This window comes from Botrytis byssoidea (genome assembly GCF_014898295.1).
Source record: "Botrytis byssoidea strain MUCL 94 chromosome Unknown BBYS_011, whole genome shotgun sequence".
NCBI lineage: Eukaryota > Fungi > Ascomycota > Leotiomycetes > Helotiales > Sclerotiniaceae > Botrytis > Botrytis byssoidea.
This window is the reverse complement of record NW_024065852.1, coordinates 1,215,545-1,237,892: the sequence shown is the minus strand read 5'-3', so window position 1 is coordinate 1,237,892 and position 22,348 is coordinate 1,215,545. Positions and strand designations below refer to the sequence as shown.

The 22,348-nt window shown below is 42.7% G+C and overlaps 9 protein-coding genes across 9 annotated transcripts; 3 read left to right on the top strand and 6 right to left on the bottom strand.

Moving 5' to 3' along the window:
• Nucleotides 1–1,077: 1,077 nt before the first annotated feature.
• On the bottom strand, nucleotides 1,078–2,154 carry EAE97_006405 (uncharacterized protein; the record flags this gene model as incomplete). The annotated part of the gene is made up of 1 exon (XM_038876918.1): nucleotides 1,078–2,154. One exon carries the CDS (start codon nucleotides 2,152–2,154, stop codon nucleotides 1,078–1,080), a length of 1,077 nt encoding a protein of 358 aa, XP_038732625.1.
• Nucleotides 2,155–2,777: 623 nt separating this feature from the next.
• EAE97_006404 (uncharacterized protein) lies at nucleotides 2,778–3,470 on the bottom strand (the record flags this gene model as incomplete). Its single annotated transcript, XM_038876917.1, has 1 exon — nucleotides 2,778–3,470. One exon carries the CDS (start codon nucleotides 3,468–3,470, stop codon nucleotides 2,778–2,780), a length of 693 nt encoding a protein of 230 aa, XP_038732624.1.
• A 1,330-nt stretch (nucleotides 3,471–4,800) lies between these two features.
• Nucleotides 4,801–6,125, bottom strand: EAE97_006403 (uncharacterized protein; the record flags this gene model as incomplete). Its single annotated transcript, XM_038876916.1, has 3 exons — nucleotides 4,801–5,372; nucleotides 5,419–5,846; nucleotides 5,917–6,125. 3 exons carry the CDS (start codon nucleotides 6,123–6,125, stop codon nucleotides 4,801–4,803), a joined length of 1,209 nt encoding a protein of 402 aa, XP_038732623.1.
• Nucleotides 6,126–7,451: 1,326 nt separating this feature from the next.
• Nucleotides 7,452–12,602, top strand: EAE97_006402 (uncharacterized protein; the record flags this gene model as incomplete). Its single annotated transcript, XM_038876915.1, has 10 exons — nucleotides 7,452–7,751; nucleotides 7,802–8,441; nucleotides 8,500–8,824; nucleotides 8,892–9,879; nucleotides 9,977–10,502; nucleotides 10,562–10,947; nucleotides 11,058–11,116; nucleotides 11,166–11,795; nucleotides 11,849–12,027; nucleotides 12,079–12,602. The coding sequence occupies 10 exons, from the start codon at nucleotides 7,452–7,454 to the stop codon at nucleotides 12,600–12,602; spliced, it is 4,557 nt and encodes a 1,518-aa protein (XP_038732622.1).
• A 340-nt stretch (nucleotides 12,603–12,942) lies between these two features.
• Nucleotides 12,943–13,742, bottom strand: EAE97_006401 (uncharacterized protein; the record flags this gene model as incomplete). Its single annotated transcript, XM_038876914.1, has 2 exons — nucleotides 12,943–13,164; nucleotides 13,233–13,742. The coding sequence occupies 2 exons, from the start codon at nucleotides 13,740–13,742 to the stop codon at nucleotides 12,943–12,945; spliced, it is 732 nt and encodes a 243-aa protein (XP_038732621.1).
• Nucleotides 13,743–14,909: 1,167 nt separating this feature from the next.
• On the top strand, nucleotides 14,910–15,827 carry EAE97_006400 (uncharacterized protein; the record flags this gene model as incomplete). Its single annotated transcript, XM_038876913.1, has 1 exon — nucleotides 14,910–15,827. One exon carries the CDS (start codon nucleotides 14,910–14,912, stop codon nucleotides 15,825–15,827), a length of 918 nt encoding a protein of 305 aa, XP_038732620.1.
• Nucleotides 15,828–16,402: 575 nt separating this feature from the next.
• On the bottom strand, nucleotides 16,403–17,026 carry EAE97_006399 (uncharacterized protein; the record flags this gene model as incomplete). Its single annotated transcript, XM_038876912.1, has 1 exon — nucleotides 16,403–17,026. The coding sequence occupies one exon, from the start codon at nucleotides 17,024–17,026 to the stop codon at nucleotides 16,403–16,405; it is 624 nt and encodes a 207-aa protein (XP_038732619.1).
• A 3,065-nt stretch (nucleotides 17,027–20,091) lies between these two features.
• On the top strand, nucleotides 20,092–20,624 carry EAE97_006398 (uncharacterized protein; the record flags this gene model as incomplete). The annotated part of the gene is made up of 3 exons (XM_038876911.1): nucleotides 20,092–20,125; nucleotides 20,180–20,503; nucleotides 20,578–20,624. 3 exons carry the CDS (start codon nucleotides 20,092–20,094, stop codon nucleotides 20,622–20,624), a joined length of 405 nt encoding a protein of 134 aa, XP_038732618.1.
• Nucleotides 20,625–20,935: 311 nt separating this feature from the next.
• On the bottom strand, nucleotides 20,936–22,336 carry EAE97_006397 (uncharacterized protein; the record flags this gene model as incomplete). Its single annotated transcript, XM_038876910.1, has 4 exons — nucleotides 20,936–21,066; nucleotides 21,121–22,036; nucleotides 22,086–22,192; nucleotides 22,246–22,336. 4 exons carry the CDS (start codon nucleotides 22,334–22,336, stop codon nucleotides 20,936–20,938), a joined length of 1,245 nt encoding a protein of 414 aa, XP_038732617.1.
• Between the last annotated feature and the right edge of the window lie 12 nt (nucleotides 22,337–22,348).

Below are 22,348 nucleotides of genomic sequence, written 5' to 3'. Positions count from 1 at the left end.
TCTGCATCTAGGTTCAAATTCATCATTTTGTTCTAGAATTCCATTATCAACCCTTTGAAGATATTTATGACTTCGCATTGTAGCTTGGCTCACTGAAATACAGTTGAAGTTCGGCCAGTGCAGGGGTGTTGAGGCGCCCACGAAGGTCGTGTCGAAGTATGTGAGATTTGCCTGAATTGATCACGCTATGAAATTGCGTTATTATTGGTTCTCCATACTGATTGAGATCTTAGCTTCTAAAGCAGACAACGCTTTCTTCAATAGCGTTGATAGCGCTGCATGTAATGCATCCGCCTTCCAAATCAAGCATCTTCTAAGCACTGCTTTTACATACCAGATTGCTCGATCTCCAAAGGCATTGCAGCCACTTTCACGACCCAATTGAGGCAAAGAATCAACGAGGAAGGTGATAATGTTTATGAACTTCAATTCTTAACATCCAACATCTAACTCATCTCTTGGACCAACATAATTGTACCTGGTCCCATGTCCGTCTATTTTTCCAATACCACATTCCAACACAACCAGCCACTTCAAAGCTGGTCTGTAACTGTGAGCTGAATGTCTCATTAAGGAAAACTTTATAACTTTGATTATCAAGATGCAAATTACTGCTTGTGGGGCAGTACAGTCTCAATTTGTACGAACAGTTCAAGCATCGAAGGAAGAATTTTCGCATGGCGTCAGATTTGGCGGCAGTTCTCCGACTGCCATAGAAAACCACAAACTACCATTGTTGTTTGTCAGGCAAAAAAAAATGTCTAATATGGTGCCTATGAACAAGTCTGCGTCGCCTATGAGGGTTTTCACATGGTATTTGGTTGATCATTCGATGAAACGTCTAATGTTGCAATCTCAAGCTTCATGCTCATGTGCTCAAATGCAAAGTACCTTGAATTGAAATGACACCGCAAACATTCAAATGAGATAAGTCCAGAATTTGTGTAAGATGGAATAAACTTGAGTGTTTGCCTTGATGGCTAAACCACAAAATAATGAGATTCCCACCTATTCAAAGTACGTGAATTGTGATGAAGAGGCGGGAGGGCTGATAGGTAATCTTCTAACACTAAGAACCTAACTACTCATGTATCCATCCTTAACCTCACTAGGCCACTCCCTGAATGCCGCCTCCATCGATAACGCTATATGTCTCGACGCTGTAGCTCTAGGCTTTGGTGTGTTTGGAGGCAATACGAATATATACCTCACCATGAATTTGTCGGAATCGGCCTGTAAATGAGTAACGATTGTAGGAACCGGCGGGTTGGCCACTTCCAGACCTAGTAATATGCCGTAGTCATATAATGGATGACGAACAGCGCTGAGTGCGTCGCGAGCACCCTGTTTGAAAGCATATCGCCACGATACGCCTGGTTTTCCAGCAGTCCAGATTTTTTCGGTCTGGAAACCGTTTTGAAGGATGGAGTGAAGTGTATTGATTGCAGTGCCGTGCCATCGTACCGACGTCTGCCCGTCGTTTCGAATGACAGCTGCGTTAAATCGATCTCGGATTTGTGCTGGTGGATTGAGGACAGCAAATTGCCATATATCGTCTGAAAAGCCAGAAACTTTCAAGAAGTCAGGAGGAGGAAAATAGTTCTGCCCGAAAGTCATCTGCATCCACTTAACCAATCGAAAAACTGGCTCAGGATGATTTTGCTGAAGATATGATATCAAAGCTTCAGATGTTAACTTTTTGGATTCGGGAATTCCTCTAAGAAAAGGCTGTAATTCCTGAACATCAGAAGCAGAACAATCCTCGGATAATTTGAGAAGCCGACGTTTATGATCAATTTGATGATAAAATGACATGAGGAGCAGATAGAGCCCACGATGATTGCCCTCGCATATTTTGGCCATGGCCTTACCCCATCTTATGACAAGCTCTGATTCTTCCCCATGATCTGACATATCAGAATCTTCTGTCCTAATTTCTTCTGCTAGATGGAAGGGAATAGCGAGGGTTTGGAGACGATTGCGGACTGTACCGGTGTTTTCGTGTTTTATATGAGGAGAATTTGAATCTTCGAAGTGCTCGTTTCTACACATGATGGTTTCTTTGGGACTCCTGGCGGCTGACTTAAGAAAGCGATGAAATGTATGGGATGCATACAGATGAAGACAATAGTAACCAGGATGTGTAGCGGACATTGCGAGAAACGATTATTGAAGAGAGTGCAATGATTTATAACGGAGAACCATGTTGTCTTTAGGGTTTTGGCAGGTAGAAACATCTGACTGAAACCACTCATACCTAGCCATCTACCCGTCTATCGAAAAGACCGCCTGAGAAATGATATGGCCATTCTAGAATCTTCCCAAATTCGATGTTCATCCAAGTTTGAAGTTCCTTGTGAAAGATTTTGTCACCTTTGAGTTCCCGCATAGCAAGTATGCCATAGAAAAGCGCTCGAGCTGACAGAACTCGTAAGAATGCGACTAGATACTCTTGATTTACTAAAATTCAAAACAATAGTCGGTTTTGAAAGAAGAAGAATTTTTCCTCGTCAATCCAGAACGAACTATTCTGACAATCAGCTGTCAAGATGAAAAGATACAATCAAGAACAAGCTAGAGTGATACATTGTTCTTTGCCTCCAGAAGAAGAATACTGAGTACATTACCACCTCGGGCTATATCAAGAACGAATGTTCCACAAGGCTAATCATGATCAACAGAAGGAATATAGTAGCCCAGCGTTGGGCCCTCAAGTCTCCCGTCGAGAAGTCAAATCGAAAACCACTCCGAGTCGGTTTCTGTGATTTACAAACCATCTAAAGTTCTAAAGTTACCCATTTTTTCACAGTAGGCTTATCAAACCATATCCTAATATCTGGTAATTTCCAATCGGTATGTCGACGCGCAAAATCCTCCAGTCGTATTTTCAAATTTGAAATTTCGTCCTCGTCTATGAAATCTTCATGTACTCTCAAGCTCAAATTTCTTAATCCGGTAAATTGCATGACATCGCCCCAACAAAAATCGCTCGAATCCCAGAAATCTAGCTGCACTCTGAACTCCAGATTTCGGACCTTTTCTACATCATTTATACCCTCGAGACGACCCCCAACCAACATGAATATGCAGTTAGAACCCGCGTGAGTCAGATTCAAATTGTCTCTTTCAAAATCAACGTATGCTGTTCCTGCTCTGAGGTAAGAGCCAAAAGCTAACTCGTATCTTGTCAATCCGACCTCTCGTGCCTCGCTATTGACATGAAGTATTGTCGGGATAGCGCTTGTATCACCACCACCAAGGATTAAGCTCGCGCTTTCAACAAACCAACCACGGAATGAAAATCGCCCCAAGATGCCTCGATAATTTTTGGATTCGATGTGTAGATCCCGAGGACTGGGTATGCAAAGATGCCAAATTTTGAGACGGAGCTCCGTTGGAAGCTCTGAAAAACGAGAGAACGTGGTGAGCTGTGCCGGAGATGGACCTAACGACTGCGATATGAATTCCATTGCAAATAGCTTCTATAGTTTAGCGGAGCACAAGGGAAGAAACTGGAGGCAATCTGGACAATTTCGATATCGAGATACGTCGTTTATGGAGCAATCGTTCACCTAGCGCAAGGGCGGCACAACGAGGTTAATGAGGACAAATATAATAAATATAACAAAATCTTCAATTGAAGGAGATTAAATTCTGAGCAAAGTGCATCAATAACATGAAGAAATCAGACAGGCCAGAGAATTTTATTTATATTCAAAATTGCTAGATGACGCGTGGTAATCTTGGCTAGCTAGGCACCCAGCTTCAAGTATAAAATAATAAGCAGTTCGTTCCTTCACCATTGCTCTCTGATGATATTATTAAAGCGGCAGCACAGCGGAGATTTTATTTTTGAATGATACAGTGGGGGAATGCGGGGTCGCATCTGGAAACATAGGTGCACACTGCACACCTCCTAACCGCGTTCATTTATTGATCTCTATAATTTCAGTAGCCAATCCATCTTGATTCGGTCAGACTTCGTAGAAATTTATGGGTATCATGATTCCAACTGAACTCTCTATTTCGCACTGTCTAACGCTAAGCAACGACTTACAGAAGAACAAAAAGCTTTGCAGCTGTAATGTTATTTTACGGACCGCCACTCAGGCACTGACCAAATGAACGTATTAGAGAACCATGATTATCTCTTGAGCCCGATATGATAAACAAGACTCCCAAAAATCCTACGAGGGTATCTCAAAGTTATAATCTTCAACCCCTTCATCAGCTCGCTTACGCACAATTTGTAAAAAATTCTTCACCATTTGACCCACACCACCCAGTTGCAGATTTCGTACCCACATTGCGAACGCTTTTTCGTGAAGCTCTTTGAGAGCAAAAGATGAAGAACAAAAGCTATCCATCTGTAGAGGTAGTGCTGAATACCGGTAGTACAAAAGAAATTGGTTGCACACCCAAAACTAAATGACCAGACTGGGGCACGATCCCAGGACCTTGTCCGTAATCTAACAGGTTTTAAGTGTTAAGGACACGTGATAACCAACTACACCATCCGGCCGTTTGTGACATTTGATGGCAGGAAACTTCTGTTTGAATATATGTTGACAGATCAAAAAGAGGGACTGTGTGGACAAGGTTTTAACAAGGAGGAAAGTGGGGTCAAAACCCGGCATGGGTGCTGTAATAAATAGCATCATTCTCATAATTGGACCTCACAGACAAAGCGTTATTCAATAATGGAAAGATTTGATATGTCAAAAGGTCATGAGAAATAATATTACTAGAAATTATAATCTACAATCATACACAATTGTAAAGATTTCCATTCCATTCAGCTTAAGCTTCACCAGGCCAGATATCATCTGCAATACTTCTAACCAAAAGTAACTTGTTCTTCATATCTTCCCATCCTAATGAATTACCCTCCTCGTGACTAGCAAACCCACATTGAGGGCTTACTCCCAATCTCTTTAATGCTTCTTCTCTCGTTTGACCTGCTCCTTTTGCTACTATATCGGCAGCTTCCATAACTCTTGCCTTCATCTCCTCTTTGTCTTCGAGTTCTGGAAACTTTGAGGTGATGACTCCAAGAATAACGTTCTTGTGAGATGGGAGGTAGAGCAGTGGCTCAAAGCCTCCGGCCCGTGGTGTGTCATATTCGAGGTAGTATGTTGCTACATTCAGGTTCTGAAAGAGCTTAGTAGCAATACGATCATAACCTCCTTCGGAAAAGTGACGTGATCCCATAAAGTTACCCCTGCAAATGTGTAGACCAAAATGCATTTTCGAGGTATGTTTCTCGATGCTGTCATTATAACACTTGATATAGGCATCAAGCAACTCTTCAGCAGTTTTAGTGTTAGATTTGTCTTCCTCCCAACCCTTCAACATTTTCTCGGAACAGAAATCTTTCATAAAGTTAGCTCGTGCTTGTGTTCGCGTCAGAATACTTACATGCGAAATTTGGGTCATCAAACTGCACATTTCTGAGTCCAGCTTTGTACAAGATGTCCAACTCTGCACTGACAGCTTTCGAGATATCTGAAAAGTATTCCTCATCGTTTGCGTATACTTCTTTAGGGAAAGCCTTTCCATCCTTATATCTAAGATGATACCACGGTGGGGCAATCATTGTCAGTTTGATATCACCCCATCTCTCTTCATGAACAAGAGTTTTTAAATACTCGAATTGACCAATGAGTGTCGACTTTCCAGTGTGCTTTATTTTGCCGGTGCAGAGGCAAGATTGACCTGGCTTGTGACCTTTCTCGATGAATCCAGCGATATCAGGAACGTATGGACGGAAAATATCCATAGAAGGGTTGCGAATTTCGGTCATGCCGTCGAGCTCCTCGAAAAACGTTCCCCAAAATACAGCGCGTCTGCCATCCGATTTAAGTAAGCATATGTGCCACAGTTGACTGTTTAATAACATTATGCGAGACAACGAACCGATATTCCCCATCACTGACGGCCCTAAATCCGCACTCTTTTTGTAGCTCTACTACCTGCTTGATAGAATCATTCTCAATTTGTGTAAGTTCTTCCTGGCTTAGATTATTCTTCTCAAAAGCACCACGCTTGGTGAGAAGCTCTGCTGGGCGAAGAAGAGAACCCAAATGTTCGGCGCGAAAAGGGGGATTATGATGAATGGTCGCCATTTTGATGTATCTTATGATGAAGATAGAAATATTCAAGAAGCAGAAGAAGTTTGGATACCCAATCTTCAATAGTGGAAAGAACAATACATATACTTCACCTCCCCCGCTCGACTCCGCACCAGCCGCTATCACATCCGCAATACCTACATGAGTGCAACATCGGCAAATGATATATATGATCTTATTGGGAACGGAGGCAGTGGTATACGATATATCTACCACATCAGAACCGAAAACTTCCCTCAAAAAGTGAGGATTCTGAATACCAAGACGCTTAGTGCTTGTGAGGTTGTTGATAAACGATTTACGATGTCCGATAGTCTCAAGCTTTCATTGGACTGAGGAAATACTGCGGAGATAACAACGGATAAACGTTTGCCGATAAAAAGCTAAGCTCTATCTATTATCCTGCGCGTATTCGTGCTACAAACTATTAATACACCACCCACCCTGATTGCAGTCAGATCAGCGTGACAAGGCACTCAATCTACATGAAGCAACGGTTATCTATCTGTTTGTCCTATTGAGGGCGACGTGAGAAATTGAACCCCGCATGATTCATCCGGAAAAATGTATCAAATGCGATCAAATAGACGGCGCGCCGCCAAAACGGCTCATATACATTATGCATGTCGTAGGTGTGCGTTCTTATCACTGATTCGCTCCATGAATCATGTATGATCTAGATTTCTTTCTTGTACGCTGATTCTCTCGTATTCCGCAACAAACGGATGTCAATGAAGCAGTTGGTTGGGCGACACGCACAATCTTTGTGTCAACCCTGCGGAAGCTGTCAATTGACAGCTATAGTGGGGTCAGTTGGAGCATCTACTGCGTCTCTTACATGACATGGTCACCGCCAATTCGGCAGCTCAACATCGCGCTTGTATATGCTCCCAACATTCACTGAGCTTCAGTACCATTTATTCGCTCTCATGTCATGTCGAAAGGAGTGAGCTACTGAAACAGAAACCCTATGAGGCCTAGGCCTAACATGATGCTCTTACCAGTGGCCCTGCGGGATCGCGGGTACTAAAGCTTAGTGGGGGTTGAGAGGCTTAGGGTTGGATTAATCCTGCAAACATTTTGATCATCATCAACCCTTTTATCTGTTTTGCCACACATCTAACTGCATGAGTCGTCGATAATTCACTATCGCAATTATGCGAGATACCAACCACTATCCTGGGAAGCGCGTATTTCCTTCTCAAAATTCGCGCAGCTCCTTATCAATCCTAATTGACTATAAAATTTCTCTTATCAGCACCTTTTCTCAATTGTTCTGTATGACTTTTATCGCAAAATTTCAAAAATAATCCAGGGAGGATGCAAGTTCAAAGCATCGTTGCAGAAGTCGTTGGACTTGCTGCCATCGGAGGTTTTACACTGCCATCGATTGTAACGATCTTACGTACTCCATACCGACGAAAGGGTACTCCAAGTTGGGGTGACGATAAAGATGGAAGCACAACTACGTCCAGCGAGAATAGTTTTAACTCCAAGGCCCCAAAGATATGCTTGTCTATATTTATTATCTTGGGCGTCTTAACATTTGTTTTGAAAACCCTTCAATTTGGTAGTACTACTTATTTCCTTGAGCAATTTGCAACTAATGTTGTGGGATGGGTGAGTGTTTGATCTAAAGTATCTCGCAGTAGTGATGCTAATTGTGATAGTTCTTGTTGACGATTCAAGTGTTCGCTGTATGCTACACAAAAGATACCATCGTGAGCTACACACAAGGCACATACATTGCAGCTTCCTGCTTTGCATTCCTTTGCATGGTCATTGTAGAGGATCAAGAAATTTTGACAAGCGCATGGTCGACTTCTACTGCGCTATCTATTGCCCAGATGACTACTCTACTTGCTGTTGGGACCGCGAGTATATCGATACCACGAAGACCGCAGGTTTTCTATCACGGGAGATTGGTTCTAAATGAATTCAACGTTTCTTTTCTCACTCGATTCTCATTCTCGTCAATAGAGTATTTGCTCACGAAGGCGAAGCGGCAAAATACTTTAAATATAGAAGAACTACCAACAATGCACTACGCAAAAAGATCAAAGACTCTCAGTCATGCATGGATGGCTAGTAGTAGCACTGGCCGACTGTGGGTCAGGCTGTTGAAGGTGTACAAATATTCACTTATTCTACAGATCATTCTCGGATTAATCCATGCTTTTCTTGCCATTGGCCCACAACTAGCAATTTTCAAAATACTAAATGCAATGGAATCCGGGAAAACTGGAAAACAGCTAGGATTCTATATACTGGCGTTTGGGCTTGCCACTGTTCTAGCTTCCTGGGTTGAAGGTATGTGCCCATCACCAAAATCTGTCTCTCTCAACATCTAGCTAACATTGAATAACAGCCATGCAAGATATTACAAGCACGAGCCTAGTTTCTGTTCCAATGCGAGCTCAACTGTCAGCTTTGATATTTGAAAAAACTATGCGGCGCAAAGACGCAAAAGGCAGGCCTGCAATGGCGGAAAATGAGAATGGGGTCTCTTCAAATGAGATAGACCCTGACAAAACTTCTCAGAAAATTCTCAATTTGATTGGAGTGGACACCGGAAGAATTTGTGATTGTGCCAGGCAAACGTTCGAAATCGTTCAAGCTCCCGGCCGAATCATCATATCTGTAGCGTTCCTGGTTACGTTATTAAGCTGGCAGGGAATTTTACTTGGCTTCTGGTACGTCACTTACTTTATAATACTGTCTTAGAAATTTTTGTTCATAACCCCGAAACTAACTTACTAGTTTTATCATTGTAACTTTCCCCGTTACACGGCGCTACGCAAAGAAGTTTACAGTCTCGCAGGGATTTCTAATGCAGACGAGAGATAAGAAAGCTGCAATCATTGGTGAAGCTCTTCAAGGGTTCCGCCAGATCAAATTCTCCGCTCTTGAGGACCGATGGGAAAGATCTATCATGGCAATGCGAGACGTCGAGCTTACAGCAACCTGGGATGTGCTAATGTCCAGAATAATGTTGATTTCATGCTGGATTTTAAATCCACTCATGACCGCCGCCATTGCACTAGGAGTTCACTCATATATATACCAACAACTAACACCCGCACAAGCGTTCACTGCCATTGGTGTATTTCTGCAATTGGATCATTGCATGCAATGTCTCCCCAACATTATCACACAGATGATCGCTGCCAACGTATCGCTGCAACGTGTTGAGAGTTTTCTTAATTCGCCAGAACTCGGGAACATTCTTTCTAGCCCAATAGAAACACTCGAACCTACCGACTCCGATTTGCCTGTGATAGTTTTTGAAAATGCGAGAATAAGCTGGCCCACCGACACCGAGTATGTAGATAATGAAAGTGATCGGTTTATTCTTCGAGATATCAATATCTCATTCCCAGTTAACAAATTGACAATCATCTGCGGGAGAACCGGGTCCGGAAAGAGTTTGTTATTGAGTTCAATGCTTGGCGAAGCAGAACTTATCTCTGGCAAAATTAGGGTACCGGAAAGGCCACTCGATTGTTATGACCAACACGCGAATAAAAACAACTGGATTGTTCCGAACTCGATTGCTTTTGTTGCACAGATACCCTGGATAGAAAATTGTACAGTCAGAGAGAACGTTCTGTTTGGCCTTCCGCTAGATTTGGATCGTTATGAACAAGTCATTGAAGCTTGTGCTCTGACCCAAGATCTCCAACTCCTGTCAGACGGGCATGAAACGGAGATTGGGACCGGAGGAATCAATTTAAGTGGTGGCCAGAGAGTAAGTAATACATGCCTGTACTCCTCGTCGCATCTCGACTTTTCCGTTGCCGCCAGACTCAACTTCATGACACAAAACTGACTTATTGGCGATCTAGTGGCGATTAACTTTGGCAAGAGCCTTGTATTCACGTGCTGGAATTGTTTTGCTAGACGATATATTTAGTGCTGTTGATGTTCACGTTGGCCAGTTCATCCTTAATAATGCTCTAGTCGGCAAGCTGAGCGCCGGCCGTACTATCATATTAGCAACACACCATTTATCTTTGTGCAAATCGCATGTCAAGTCTATCGTAGAGCTTGAGGATGGCGTTGTCAAGCAATTTTCTAGCGTTCAGGAATTGGAAGAATATCTTGGTGCACCCGTCGAAAGCCTAGATGATACTGACGATAATCTAATTGCTATGGAAGATGATTTAAAGGAAGATACCATCGTAGGTACATCAGGCTGCAATTCTCCGACAACAAAAAAGACCGATCCTCTCAAGTTTGTTTTAGACGAATTTCGCAAGGAAGGAAACATCGGATCTTCAGTTTATTCAAAATGGCTCAAGTCTTGTGGTGGATGGACTATCGGAATTATGTTCCTTCTGATTTATACCATGACCACCTTATTTAATCTTGGTAAGATCGCTTCTTCTTCACAATGATTCATGAGGACAAACACTGACACTTATTTTTAGGCCGAACATATTGGCTTCGATTCTGGACCAGTACTGATGGTGAGAACGAGCGCAATTTACATGCAAGATTTGATCAACCGCAGATTTTTATGACTTCTTCGACGTTTGATAGAAACGGTACCGTCCCATCATCTGATGTATCAGGAAAACACAGCACAACCTTTTATCTCGGAATATATTTTGCCCTATGTATTGCCATGAGCATCTTCCGTATCTACGGTTATATTTATGCATACAAGCAATGCATTCGAGGTTCCAAAAAGCTCTTTAAGACAATGTTATTCAAAGTTTTAAGAGCTCCTCTGCGTTGGATAGATACTGTTCCATTTGGAAGGGTTATGAACAGATTTACCACTGACTTCAACACAGTCGACTTTGATATTGTTGTAAGTATGCCTATTTCCATCTATGTTCCCCTTGATTGGTTGGCTGGCACAGTCTATTCTATGGAGTTTTTTACATTGGAATGCTCTCATTTCTGACATATTTACCTTAGGATACGCTCACATGGGGAGTCGGTGATGTTTTCAGGTTATTCGGCATAGCAATTGCAGGGTAAGTAATAGACCCTCGTTGAACACACCTCTGCTAATGAGATGAAAAGGATGTTCTTATCACCATATGTAATATTGTTGACAGTTGCTGTATCTACATTCTCCGCATATTTAGCGCTCCAAGCTATAACAGCCGCGAGAGCAATTAGACGCTTGGATTCGACCAACAGATCACTCATATTTGAACAATTCCGAACTATTTTGATTGGAATCACTACCATACGGGCTTTCGAAAAGAGAGATGTTTACCTTGAAAAGGTATATCGTAGGATTGACGATGGAAGCTCAACACTTTGGAATACCACTTTATGTCATAATTGGCTCGTTTGGAGAATAGGAGGCATGGCTTCGGCGGCATACACAATGTCAATCGCGGCGATTGTAGCCGCTACTGTGACTGATGCAGGGCTTGCTGGCTTTGTCCTTGCTATATCTCTGGAATTTTCAAGTGCCCTATTTTGGTCACTCTTCCATGCAGGTTTCCTGGAATTACGAATGAATGCGGCGGAGCGTGTGATTGAATATACGGAGATGCCTACAGAGGCGTTAGATGGCGAAGAGCCTCCCGCAAGTTGGCCAACAGCTGGGCGCTTGGAAGTGAAAGACTTAGCCGTCGCATATAACCACGATTTGGAGCCTGTCTTGAAAGGATTGAACTTCAGCATTGATCAAAAAATGAGGTGAATACCCGGATTTTTCCCTCCACTAAATTTCAAGTCTAACATGATATTAGGGTCGGTATTGTTGGTCGCACTGGATCCGGGAAATCTACGTTAACATTGGCACTCTTCCGTTTTCTGGAAGCGAGAGAAGGCAGCATTATTATTGACGGCTATGATATCTCGAAGCTAAAACTACAATCTTTGCGCCGTAATCTAGCCATCATTCCTCAAGATCCAGTGTTGTTTTCGGGTCAGAGCTCTCCAGATTTTCGAAAAAGAAAATACACTAACATGATCCTAGGCACACTTCGGAGCAACTTAGATACAGATAATGAATACGATGATACAGTGCTCTTCGACGCCCTTCGCAGAGTTCATCTCATCAATGAATCTGACTCGGGCATTGCGACTCCATCATCGAACACATCTCAAAATCAGAACATTTTCCTCTCTTTAAACAGCTCCATCGCCGAAGGTGGTCTTAACCTTTCCCAAGGCCAACGTCAACTCCTCTGCCTCGCACGTGCTATTATTCGCCGCCCAAAAATTCTTATTCTCGATGAGGCGACGTCTTCTGTAGACGTTCAAACGGATGCACTTATTCAGCAGAGCATTCGTGAGGAATTTGTAGATAGCACGCTGCTCGTTATTGCACACAGACTTAGTACGGTAGGAGATTTTGATAAGATTTTACTAATGAGTGATGGGAATGTAGCCGAGATGGGAAGTCCAAAGGAATTAATTGAGAGAAAGGGGATGTTTTGGGGTATGGTGAAAGAGAGTGGAGAGGCGGATAAATTGGTTGGTATGAGTAAGAATTCATAGAGGGTTCTGGTCAAATGCTCTCGTGCATGTTGAGTAGATTAGAATTAATGCATGCAAGAATATCAAAAATATATTTCTTCACTGTAACAGGCCCTATTTTTTCATTGCGAAGCACTCCTCCGATGTCTTATTGGAGACAAGTATATTTCGCGAGTTTCCGAGAAACTTAATATCACAGGAAAATTACGTTTGAACTTGACAGAAGATCTTCCTCAAAATTATCTTCATTTAGTATACTATTCTCTCCACCCTACATCTTTAAAATATTTACTGGAAATCACCTCACCTCCCTACAACAAAGACCCAAAATCTGACTCCTCCATCGCCCAGTGTTCGAAACTCAGGTTACGGGAATAGCACGATGACTAAAAACACTAGTCCGACCCAGAGCTGCTCTCCAAACCGGCTTACTTTCACTAAGAAGCACTTTCTCTCTCAAAGCACTCGCGTTACGACATTGATGCTCATGACCCATCCCATCAATCCCATCCACCACTTTGCCCATGGCGTTCGTCGTGGGTTTCGGAACTTCAAGCGTATCATCCGCCGTGCATATGATTCCCTAATCGACAGTACAAAGTCAGTTTAACAATACTTTCATGCCCAAACAAAAAAAGATAAATCACCCACCTGCGCAATATAATCCAAACAATGCAAAAAATGCAGCGGATTTTTCGACCACTCTGCCCCCTGAACCTCATGATCATGGTTCATCGGCCCCCCAAATAACATCGTCCTAATCATACCCAAACAATGCAGTTGATGAAACATGGTCACTCCATATCCCTTCGTCACCCCTTCTCCTTCATCTACCATGATGAAGCCGCCGTTGGGAGTGAGAAGGTATTCATCCCAGTCTACGTCCTCGGAGTCTCCAAGTGCGGCTTCGAGTGCGGGGATGGGGGTGAAGATCTTGGGGTGGAATTCACTTGCTGGAGGGGGTTGGGGAGCGCCGTTGGTGTGTGTGTGGGCTTCGGGACAGATTTGATAGACGATGAGGTTTTGGACGGGGGCGAGGAAGGGGAGGAGTTGTTTGTGGGCTAGGAGGAAGAATGTTGATATGATTGCTGTGGAGAGGAAGATGGTGTATAAGATGAAGCGAAGGGGTGAGCTAGTGGTGGGTTTGAATTTGTTTTCCATGGTTGCTGTGGATGTGTGAGTTCTAGTATCAGATTTTCAGAGTCAAACGGCAGGAGCTATCTTTTCATGACTACAGAATAAAAGCAATGGGGCTTACATATACAGAGCCTTATGCTATAACGGCCGGAACACACCTAGATCTTCAATCTGGAAGCGAGGATCTAGGACGAAATGAAAGCCATAGAGTTTTTATGCTTGGAGAAACGCAAAAGACTGTCTACTGACCACGTCTCTGAATACTACTATGAGAGTGTAGGCGGTCCATCAGTCATTCGGAGCAGAACCTTGAGACAACCTCTGATATTCAGAGAATCCCGAGTATTACACAAATTGTATACTTAACACTAGAGTATACATCGGGATCCGAACGAGCTTTAGTTGGCTCCAACACTGATAACCCGAGGCGCTCTCCAAAAGGTCATCAATCGCACAATGAAAGAATTCAAACATCGATTCGGAAATCGTATCGTTATCTTCGTAGAGTGTCTAAACCTGCTTTCAATCCTAAGATCCCCCCTTACGATAACTATCCTTGCTTCAACGACTATCTAATCTCTAGCGTATGTCGCACACGTATATACACGTTTATTTTCCATCAAAACCTATCCAGATAATCGAGGCGACTACCGATTGTGCAATGCTGATAAGAAAATCATGTTGTGTAGCGAGCAAGCGAGGAGGCGAGACCAATAAAGTTCGACATGACGATAATATCAGACATCAATTTTCTTATCGACACGTCATATAAATTCCTATTGTGCTATTTTCGATGAGCTGATTGCTACAAGTAAGTGATCATGAAGGGGCGGGATTTATAGAAATTATACAGAAAGATAAGGATACTTTGTGTGCTGGCGGAAGCTGTGTTGGGTTCTCTGCAGATGCGTTTATGTTGAAGAATATGTGATATGACATCTATGAGGGAAATAACCATAAGGGAAAATCAAGATTCTTTGCAAATGCTGTAGTAACACAATTGATCCAAGCCGAAAGTTCTATCTCTTACAGAATTCCGGGGTTGAGCCGTTCCCATATTCTTTGGTTGCTTGACACGCCATATTTCAAAGACCAATATTTATGTTTGTTTTCGTGAAAGCTGAGTGTGAGATTTTGAATTCTCAATCTTCATCAGAACTTCTCCTTCCTTTATCCACAAGTCCAAATATCATGTCAGCTTTATACAGTCCCGAAGCCACAAACTACGAAGGTCTCGAGGACCAAAAGCTTCCCAAGTCAGAGAAAGAAGATAATGATGACTTCTCCAAATCAGACGAAGAAGAGTTGTTCCTCGAGCAACATGACTTTGTCTCTTATCAAAAACAACACAGCAATAAGCGAAAAATCTACATCGTGGCCGCTGTCGCTACATTCATTGCTCTCGCATCAATCACATTCGGAACATACTCGACATTGCGTTTTCAGGCCCTGAAGCATAGTCATAATAGCGAGTCTACTCAGCAGCCATCACAATCAGAAGCTCACTCCCACGAAAGCCACGGAGGAGGCCACGAACACAAACATGAGCATTCTCCCGTCTCATCCACCAAAACCAACTATTCCACACGCCCGGACTTAGATTGCGGTGATAGTGAAGCCACTGCAAAAGCTGCAGGCTGCACCTTCAACGTCATGGCATTTTCCTATGTTCCAGCCGCATGTAACGGGAGTGAAATCATGAGCTCCTTCGTCGACAAGCATGCCAATCTACCTCTGGACGGGGCCGGAATATTCCCCTGGTACCGCTGGTCCAACCGGACCGAGCCCGTTCCGCAAGATGCAGACGAGCTTAGTAAATATCCATTTATTTGGACGACCCATGAATGGCACATTGCGCATTGCTTATACAATTGGGCATTAACTACTGATGCAATTTCGAGGGTTCTCGACAACGAGAAAGATGTTTGGATCTTGCAGGATGCAGTTCAAGGGGGTCATATTGCGCATTGTAATGGTTTGGTTTCTGATAGAGTGACGAGTGGTCTGACGCCTTTGAGAGCTTTCAGGGCAATTGGTCGTTGTGTAAAATTAGACACTGACAGTATCGCCCCTTTGAGCAATGATACTTATGGAAGTCATGTGGATTGAGATGTTCACGTTTTTTGTTTGGCGCAAGGATTTCCAGATTTATGCAAAGATATACAAGAAAATTAGTATATAAGTCAGAACCTGAGCCTACCTTATGGGCTATAAGCAAACTTTACACGGTTTACGTGATATAGAGCCATCCATTTGCGCAGTATTTTGGCTTACTATCTACCAAATGTGAAAATAGACCCAACGTGGAAGCCCAAACAACACTCGTGATAGTTCAAAGATAGACGTTATATACTTCAGCATTTAATAGTAAAAGACAAATAATTGGATAAGAGGCAGCCATAAATGAAGAGCTTGAGTTTCGCATAAATGCTTTGAGAAACTGCCTTGAGCAACCAAATATGTATGCTTGGAAGTCTTCAGTCCTTCACTTGATGGCCTAGGTGAAACCACTTCCATATGCTACATGTATGTATCCCAATAAATAAAAATGCTTAAAGATAAACCAATCTCACCAAAACCAAAGGAAAACTCATGGGTGAGCACTGGGTCGATATGGAAACAGTCAATCCAGAGATAAGTTCATCGTTCATAGATATTTCATGTAGTATACCTGCTGTATCAAGTCACTCTTCAAACTCCACACTCATTTCAATATCTTTCCATGCTTCCCGCAAGAGCGTATAAGAAAGTTCCGCCACTATGCCACGACCTTCGATTTCAATGACTTTCTCCTCTTCCACAAACCCTAGATTTCTCAATATCGAGCGCATTGGTTCATTATCCCTCATTGTTCCAGCGACAGCTTGGAGACCAAAATTAAGAGTCAACTGAGTCAAAGCACTAGTCGTTAACTTCCCCAATCCCTTGCCCCTCACCTCCTTATTCAGAACCACGCCGATGTTTGCGACTCCTGGCCTGACCACAAAAATATCTCCAAACCCCACAACCCTACCATCAACTTCAACGAGGATCTTCAGACAATGAAAGTCCGTATTAGACTTGTCGTATTGATCATACATGTTGTCTTTCCATTTCGAGATAGCAACCTCATCCCAGACCTGGTCCTTGCTGTCTTGCAATTTATTGTTATCGGCGTTTGTCGCAAGGGGGAGCCAGACATTAAAGTGAGATGGTGTTGCGCGGAAGAATTTGAGAGTTGGGTGTGATGGAATGGTAATTATCCATTTCTTGGTGAAGAAATTTGGGCGGTAGTCTGAGGGTGGGGGTGAGGTTGAGGAGGAAGACATTGGAATGGCTGCTATATATCGGCTTAATGAATGAACTTCTACCATTGGGTGAAGGTAAAAACTCTAGAAAATCATTATAGATTATTGTAGACTTACTTTTTGAATATCTGGGAATTTCTGAGATGCTGATACTGCTGCCTCAAATGAAATGAAATGACTGATTGATAAAATCACGATGACTCAGATTGTAGAGGAGAAAAGGATTAAATTAACAGAGTGTGATTTGAAAGTCAGCAGAAGCGAAGATAGTTCTGCGTTACAAGAAGCTGTAAGTCAACTTTGTGCACTATATTATCATGATCAAGTGGAAGTTCAGTTGAAGAGTTCGATAGGAAATACAGAACCGGTATTCTGGTATATGTACTTTGATTTGTTGAGGTAAACTTTGTGAATCGTAACTTCCAATTTATGGAAACCGTTCTTCTCACTACCTTCCTAATTAGGTGATAAAAGATAGAGGAAACCGCAACACATCATCGTCTTCTTCGATGCTCCTTTCGATCATACCATACCGGCGACAAAAGCGAAAATGTGCATGGTGGACAGGTGTGGTGGCTGTTTGAGTGTTATACTTAGAAGCACGTCAAAATACTCGTGGTAGATTATTTTCACGCCGCCCTTTGTATCGGTTCTTGTTTGACTCCCATTTCAAGTGTGTGCATCTCCTTCTCACATCTCACAGTAAGGTTGGTAGCAATTGAAGTAAAAGGAGGAGGACTTTGATCAAGCTCTGTATTTATTCAAGACAATGAGATTTGATTAGGTAGATAAGATAAGATATAAGGTTAACCTTTTTCACATAATCGAGCTAGCCATTTTGGACCTCCTGAATCACACCTAGTCTATTCAGACTCTGTCATCATGTAATCACTCGAGAGTCAAAATGAGTCGAATAGATGTTTGAGAGTAAAACTTTATCACATCGGTTTCACGTTCTAAATAGTCAATTCTTCCGCAGTCTTAAAAAGCTTTGATTTACCAGCAAAAGGAATGACTGTTCCCTCACTAATACATCATCATACTCTATTTCCCATTCTCTGCGCTGATTGGTCAATTCGATATCAATATCCAATTAACTTCGATGACTCTTTCCCGCTCAGACAATATTGGAGCAGATGCAACTTTTGAGAAAGCTTCGAAAGTGGAGTGAGCGGAGAAACTACACGGTACAAGCTCAAGTATGTTCAATTATCTCAATTAGAATCCGAGAAGAGACACAAGTCTAGATCACAATGAGTCTAACTAATGACATATCACACGGATCATTGTATCAAAATTTTCATCACCAATTTCGTTCTGGAGAACTCGGTCCAGGGAAAAAGAGGTATTCCGACCCAACGGGCCGGGTTGGCGGTCTAAGCCTTTTCTTATACCGACACGTTAATCTAGTTGCGGAGTTTAGTGCGAGGTGTGGCTGGGATCTGGGTACTCATTCACAGGGCCGAGTGGTGAGGCACGGAGTAGTAAGATCTTAGTTCTACGGTCTAGGAAGTATTGTTCCTGCTTACATAGTAGTTTTTGAAGTATTGTTAGATTTGGAGCTATGTGATGAGAGGGGTTTCGTTTGGATGGCTGGATGCATAAATCAATTTACAAATACAATTTTGCCTTGGCTACCTAGCTGGCGATCACGATATGACACCAGGACCACAACACCAACACCCACCATGTCAACATCGGAACTTCCCACAAAACAGACAAAAGAAGACAAGAGATAGATCAGAAATCAGGCAGCAGATCACTAGCCACGAGAAGCCACGGAATACCTGCATATCAGACACACCCTTTCGCAATCCATTCGTGTGTCTTTCGTAATGGGACTACTCATACGTAGTTCGGTATGGTTGGTACCTGCACATGCCGATTTCCAGTCGATCAGTTGTCGCGGCACAATGAAGTACACAAATATCTATAAGTGTTCATTTGTTTGTTTGTTTACGAGCTGACAGTATACGTGTACTCAAAACATCACCTGTCAACTTGCGGGACAATCAAGATTTCAAATAGGAATGCTGAACGATAGGAAATGGATATCCTGATATCTGGGACTTGGGGAATACCAAGCACAGAGCCATATGAATAGAGAATGCTGAATAATCTCACATTGAATAAAAACTATGCTCACCAAATGAATGACGCATCTCCATGCCCCATACTCTAAGAACCCATGCAGGTTCTCCTCACCATCCTATCCCATCCCAAACCAAGCTCCCCGAGTACACCTCCTCAACCTCACCAGTCCACCACCAAACCCTGAGTCATCCGGCCTCACTCCCACGTTTTTTGCATCACCGCTACAGCGAGCCAAAGCTGACTTAGCCAGAAACAACGGAATATCGCATCAACATGTGAAGTGAAATAAGCGAACTCCGACCCCTTCATCACCCATACCCATTTTTCCATTTCCACCCTTTCTACACATCCACACTCACCTTTCGAGCATCCAACACATGCAAAGCGTGTACGCGGCCGGCGTTCTGATTGTTCTAAAAAAAAAGTCATGTATAAGAAATTTTTTGATATGCATTGTTTGCATGGTTTGTTGGCCGGTAAGCATACAGACTCCCTATACCGTACTTGTTTTCATTCCTAGACCGGGGCGGGTGAAAATGAGGCAAGCATGGGATGAGAAAGTTTTTTAGTTTTTTTTTTCTCGACATCTTGCTTAGAATTGCTTAGTTGCTTGATTGCTTAGCGGGCGGAGTTTGCATGAGATGAGATGAGATGGGACGGCGTTGGAATTCTGGATTCTCGGTTTGTTATGACTGTTTTGCTTTTTCTGGGTTCACCTTGTTGGAGTGGAGGTACATGGACGGGTGTCATAATATTTGGAGTCTGGGGCTGTGATGGATTTGAGTTGGATATATATAGAGGGAGAAATGTCTCAATTATAAAGGCCTTCTCATTATCATCATCATCATCATCATCATCATCATCAATCAGACATAAGAAGATATCAATACACATAAAAGCAACACTACTATCTCAACATCAAATTCATTTTTCAGAGTAAAAATTCAACGATCACCAACCTCTCAAACATCATCACCAGTACATCTATAAAAATGCCTGCCGGATTCCCCGCCTACCCAGCTTCTCGTATGTTCCCATTCCTCCCTTCTCCATCCCATAAACTCAACTAAAAAACCCCAGGTTTTCCAAACGAAAAGCCCCCAACGCTCTTCCATCCCTCCTCCCCCAAATCCCCAAAAGCAACACCCGTCTCCTACTCCACCTCTAGATCCTATACTGCTGTATCTTCCTTCTCTCCAAAAGACTCAATGGATACCACCACCACATACACTCCCGCGAACGACAACTCTTCACTCTACAGCACCACTTCTACCATTTTTCTTTTGAAGCATCCGCTTAGTACAATCAAAGCAAAGTTCTCGCATAAGGAGCATTCGAATAGGGAAGCAGCGAAGTCGAATGAGAAAACCTTGATTGATCCCTCAACGCCAAGTGAGAAGACACGTACGTTCGACCCCAAAGCCTGATATGATGGATATGAATGGAATGATATGAGGCTGACTTGATTGGATTGGTAGCGAGACAATCACTCACGGAAACGTATATGATCATAACTATGAAGTAATCATAGCCGGCGTTCAATTTGTCAATTTGTTTGGATGGTGTTGTCACCGCATGCCGTTGGAATTTGGGGATTTTACGATATTGCTGTGATATTATACATCTTTTGGCATGGTTCGGTGGAGTTTTTTTTGAATCATTGGTGACATACTGGCAGTGTCTGGATCAAAGCCAGATACTTATGAAACAGTCCTATCGTAAATGGGAACGGATATATTTGGGAACGGCGTTTTGAAGTTCTAGTTTATTAGTGTTGGAAATTGACTTCTTGATTTCATATCTCGTTAGGTTTTTAATAAACGAAATTTAAGTTTCTCAAAAACTATCATCAAAATCATCTTTCATCGCAACTATACTTGGACTATTGTCCAGTTCGTCGGTGTTGTCGAATCCAGCTCCTGCGGTGGTTAGAAGATCTTCAACGATCCTTTTACTTGCTTCTCGTGCTATGAGCAAGTTAGCTTGCATCGTCAACGGGTCAAAAAAAGGCAATAACATACCAGGAGTTTGTAATAATCTTGATTGAGGTAAGGAAAATTGAATGGTCTTTGGAGGACTCATTCCAAGTTCCTTGTAAATATTCTCCGCATCTTCATCACTATCGCTTTCCCATGTAATCTCGTCTTTCTCTTTCTTCACAAATCTGGCAAAGATATCCTTTGACTTTCCTTTCGCAGGAGTTTGAACGCTTACACCAGGAGTGCGTGGTGCATTTTGTCTATATGGTTGTCTAATCGGCGAGCTGAATATATCAGCGTGTAGTTGAGGTGCAGCAGCTGGGGGTGAAGACAATGGTGAATGGTTGTCTCGCCATGAGGGTTTGTTGGCGGGCGTTTTCTTTTCTTTCCGATTTGTAAGTGGCGTGGCTTGGATTCGATAATTCTTCTCTAGCATTTTAAGGTATTGAGGATCTTTTGACTTTTGAGCCGTTGATGGTATATAAGTTTGAGCATTCGATGGTAAATCATATAAATTCGGGTCCATTCGATATGAGGTTGGGTCAAATGGGGATGAATCTGGTAAAATTGACATATCGGGTGCCCTTTGCTTTGCTCCAGGTGTACTTGGTAGTTGTGTGTCATCCTCATCATCCTGTAGTGTCGCTCCTTTAAGTTCCCTTCTCAAGTCCTCGTATGGAGGTGAGAAGTCTGCAAATTGTGGTTCTTTATCCTTTCTGGGAGGAGGAGCTCGAGGTGTGCTACCACTTATGTCATTATCTTCTAACATTGAGTCATCCTGGTCATAAGAATGATGCCCGTCATCTTCTGTCCGGATAGTCTCATCATCAACGTGCGATGCTGTATATTGACTTGGTTCTTCGTGGGACTGGGCATATGAGACATCCTCCTCCTCCTCTTGTTGCTCTACTTGTAATAATGAGACATTGGCACTGGCTTCGAAAAATTGTTTCCAAAACTACCCCGCGATTAGTTACCTTTCAGATATTCTGCAGATGTGCACCAACCTTCGACCCTTCCCAAACCGCATTTGAATGGTTGGCATATTGTTCAACGACCGGTAGGATACTTGTAGTAACGATACGGTGTGCTCGACTAAAGTTGTGATCAATTTCTGAGGTTGCATTAGTAAACAAACAATGTTTTAAGAGAGAGGTGGAATCTTGCCTTGGAGAGTCAAAGTGATAGATTGCTCTAGCTTTTCAAGCTCTTCCGTAAGAGAAAGTGGTCTTGCAGACGACACACTAGCTCGAGACATGCTTTCTAATGG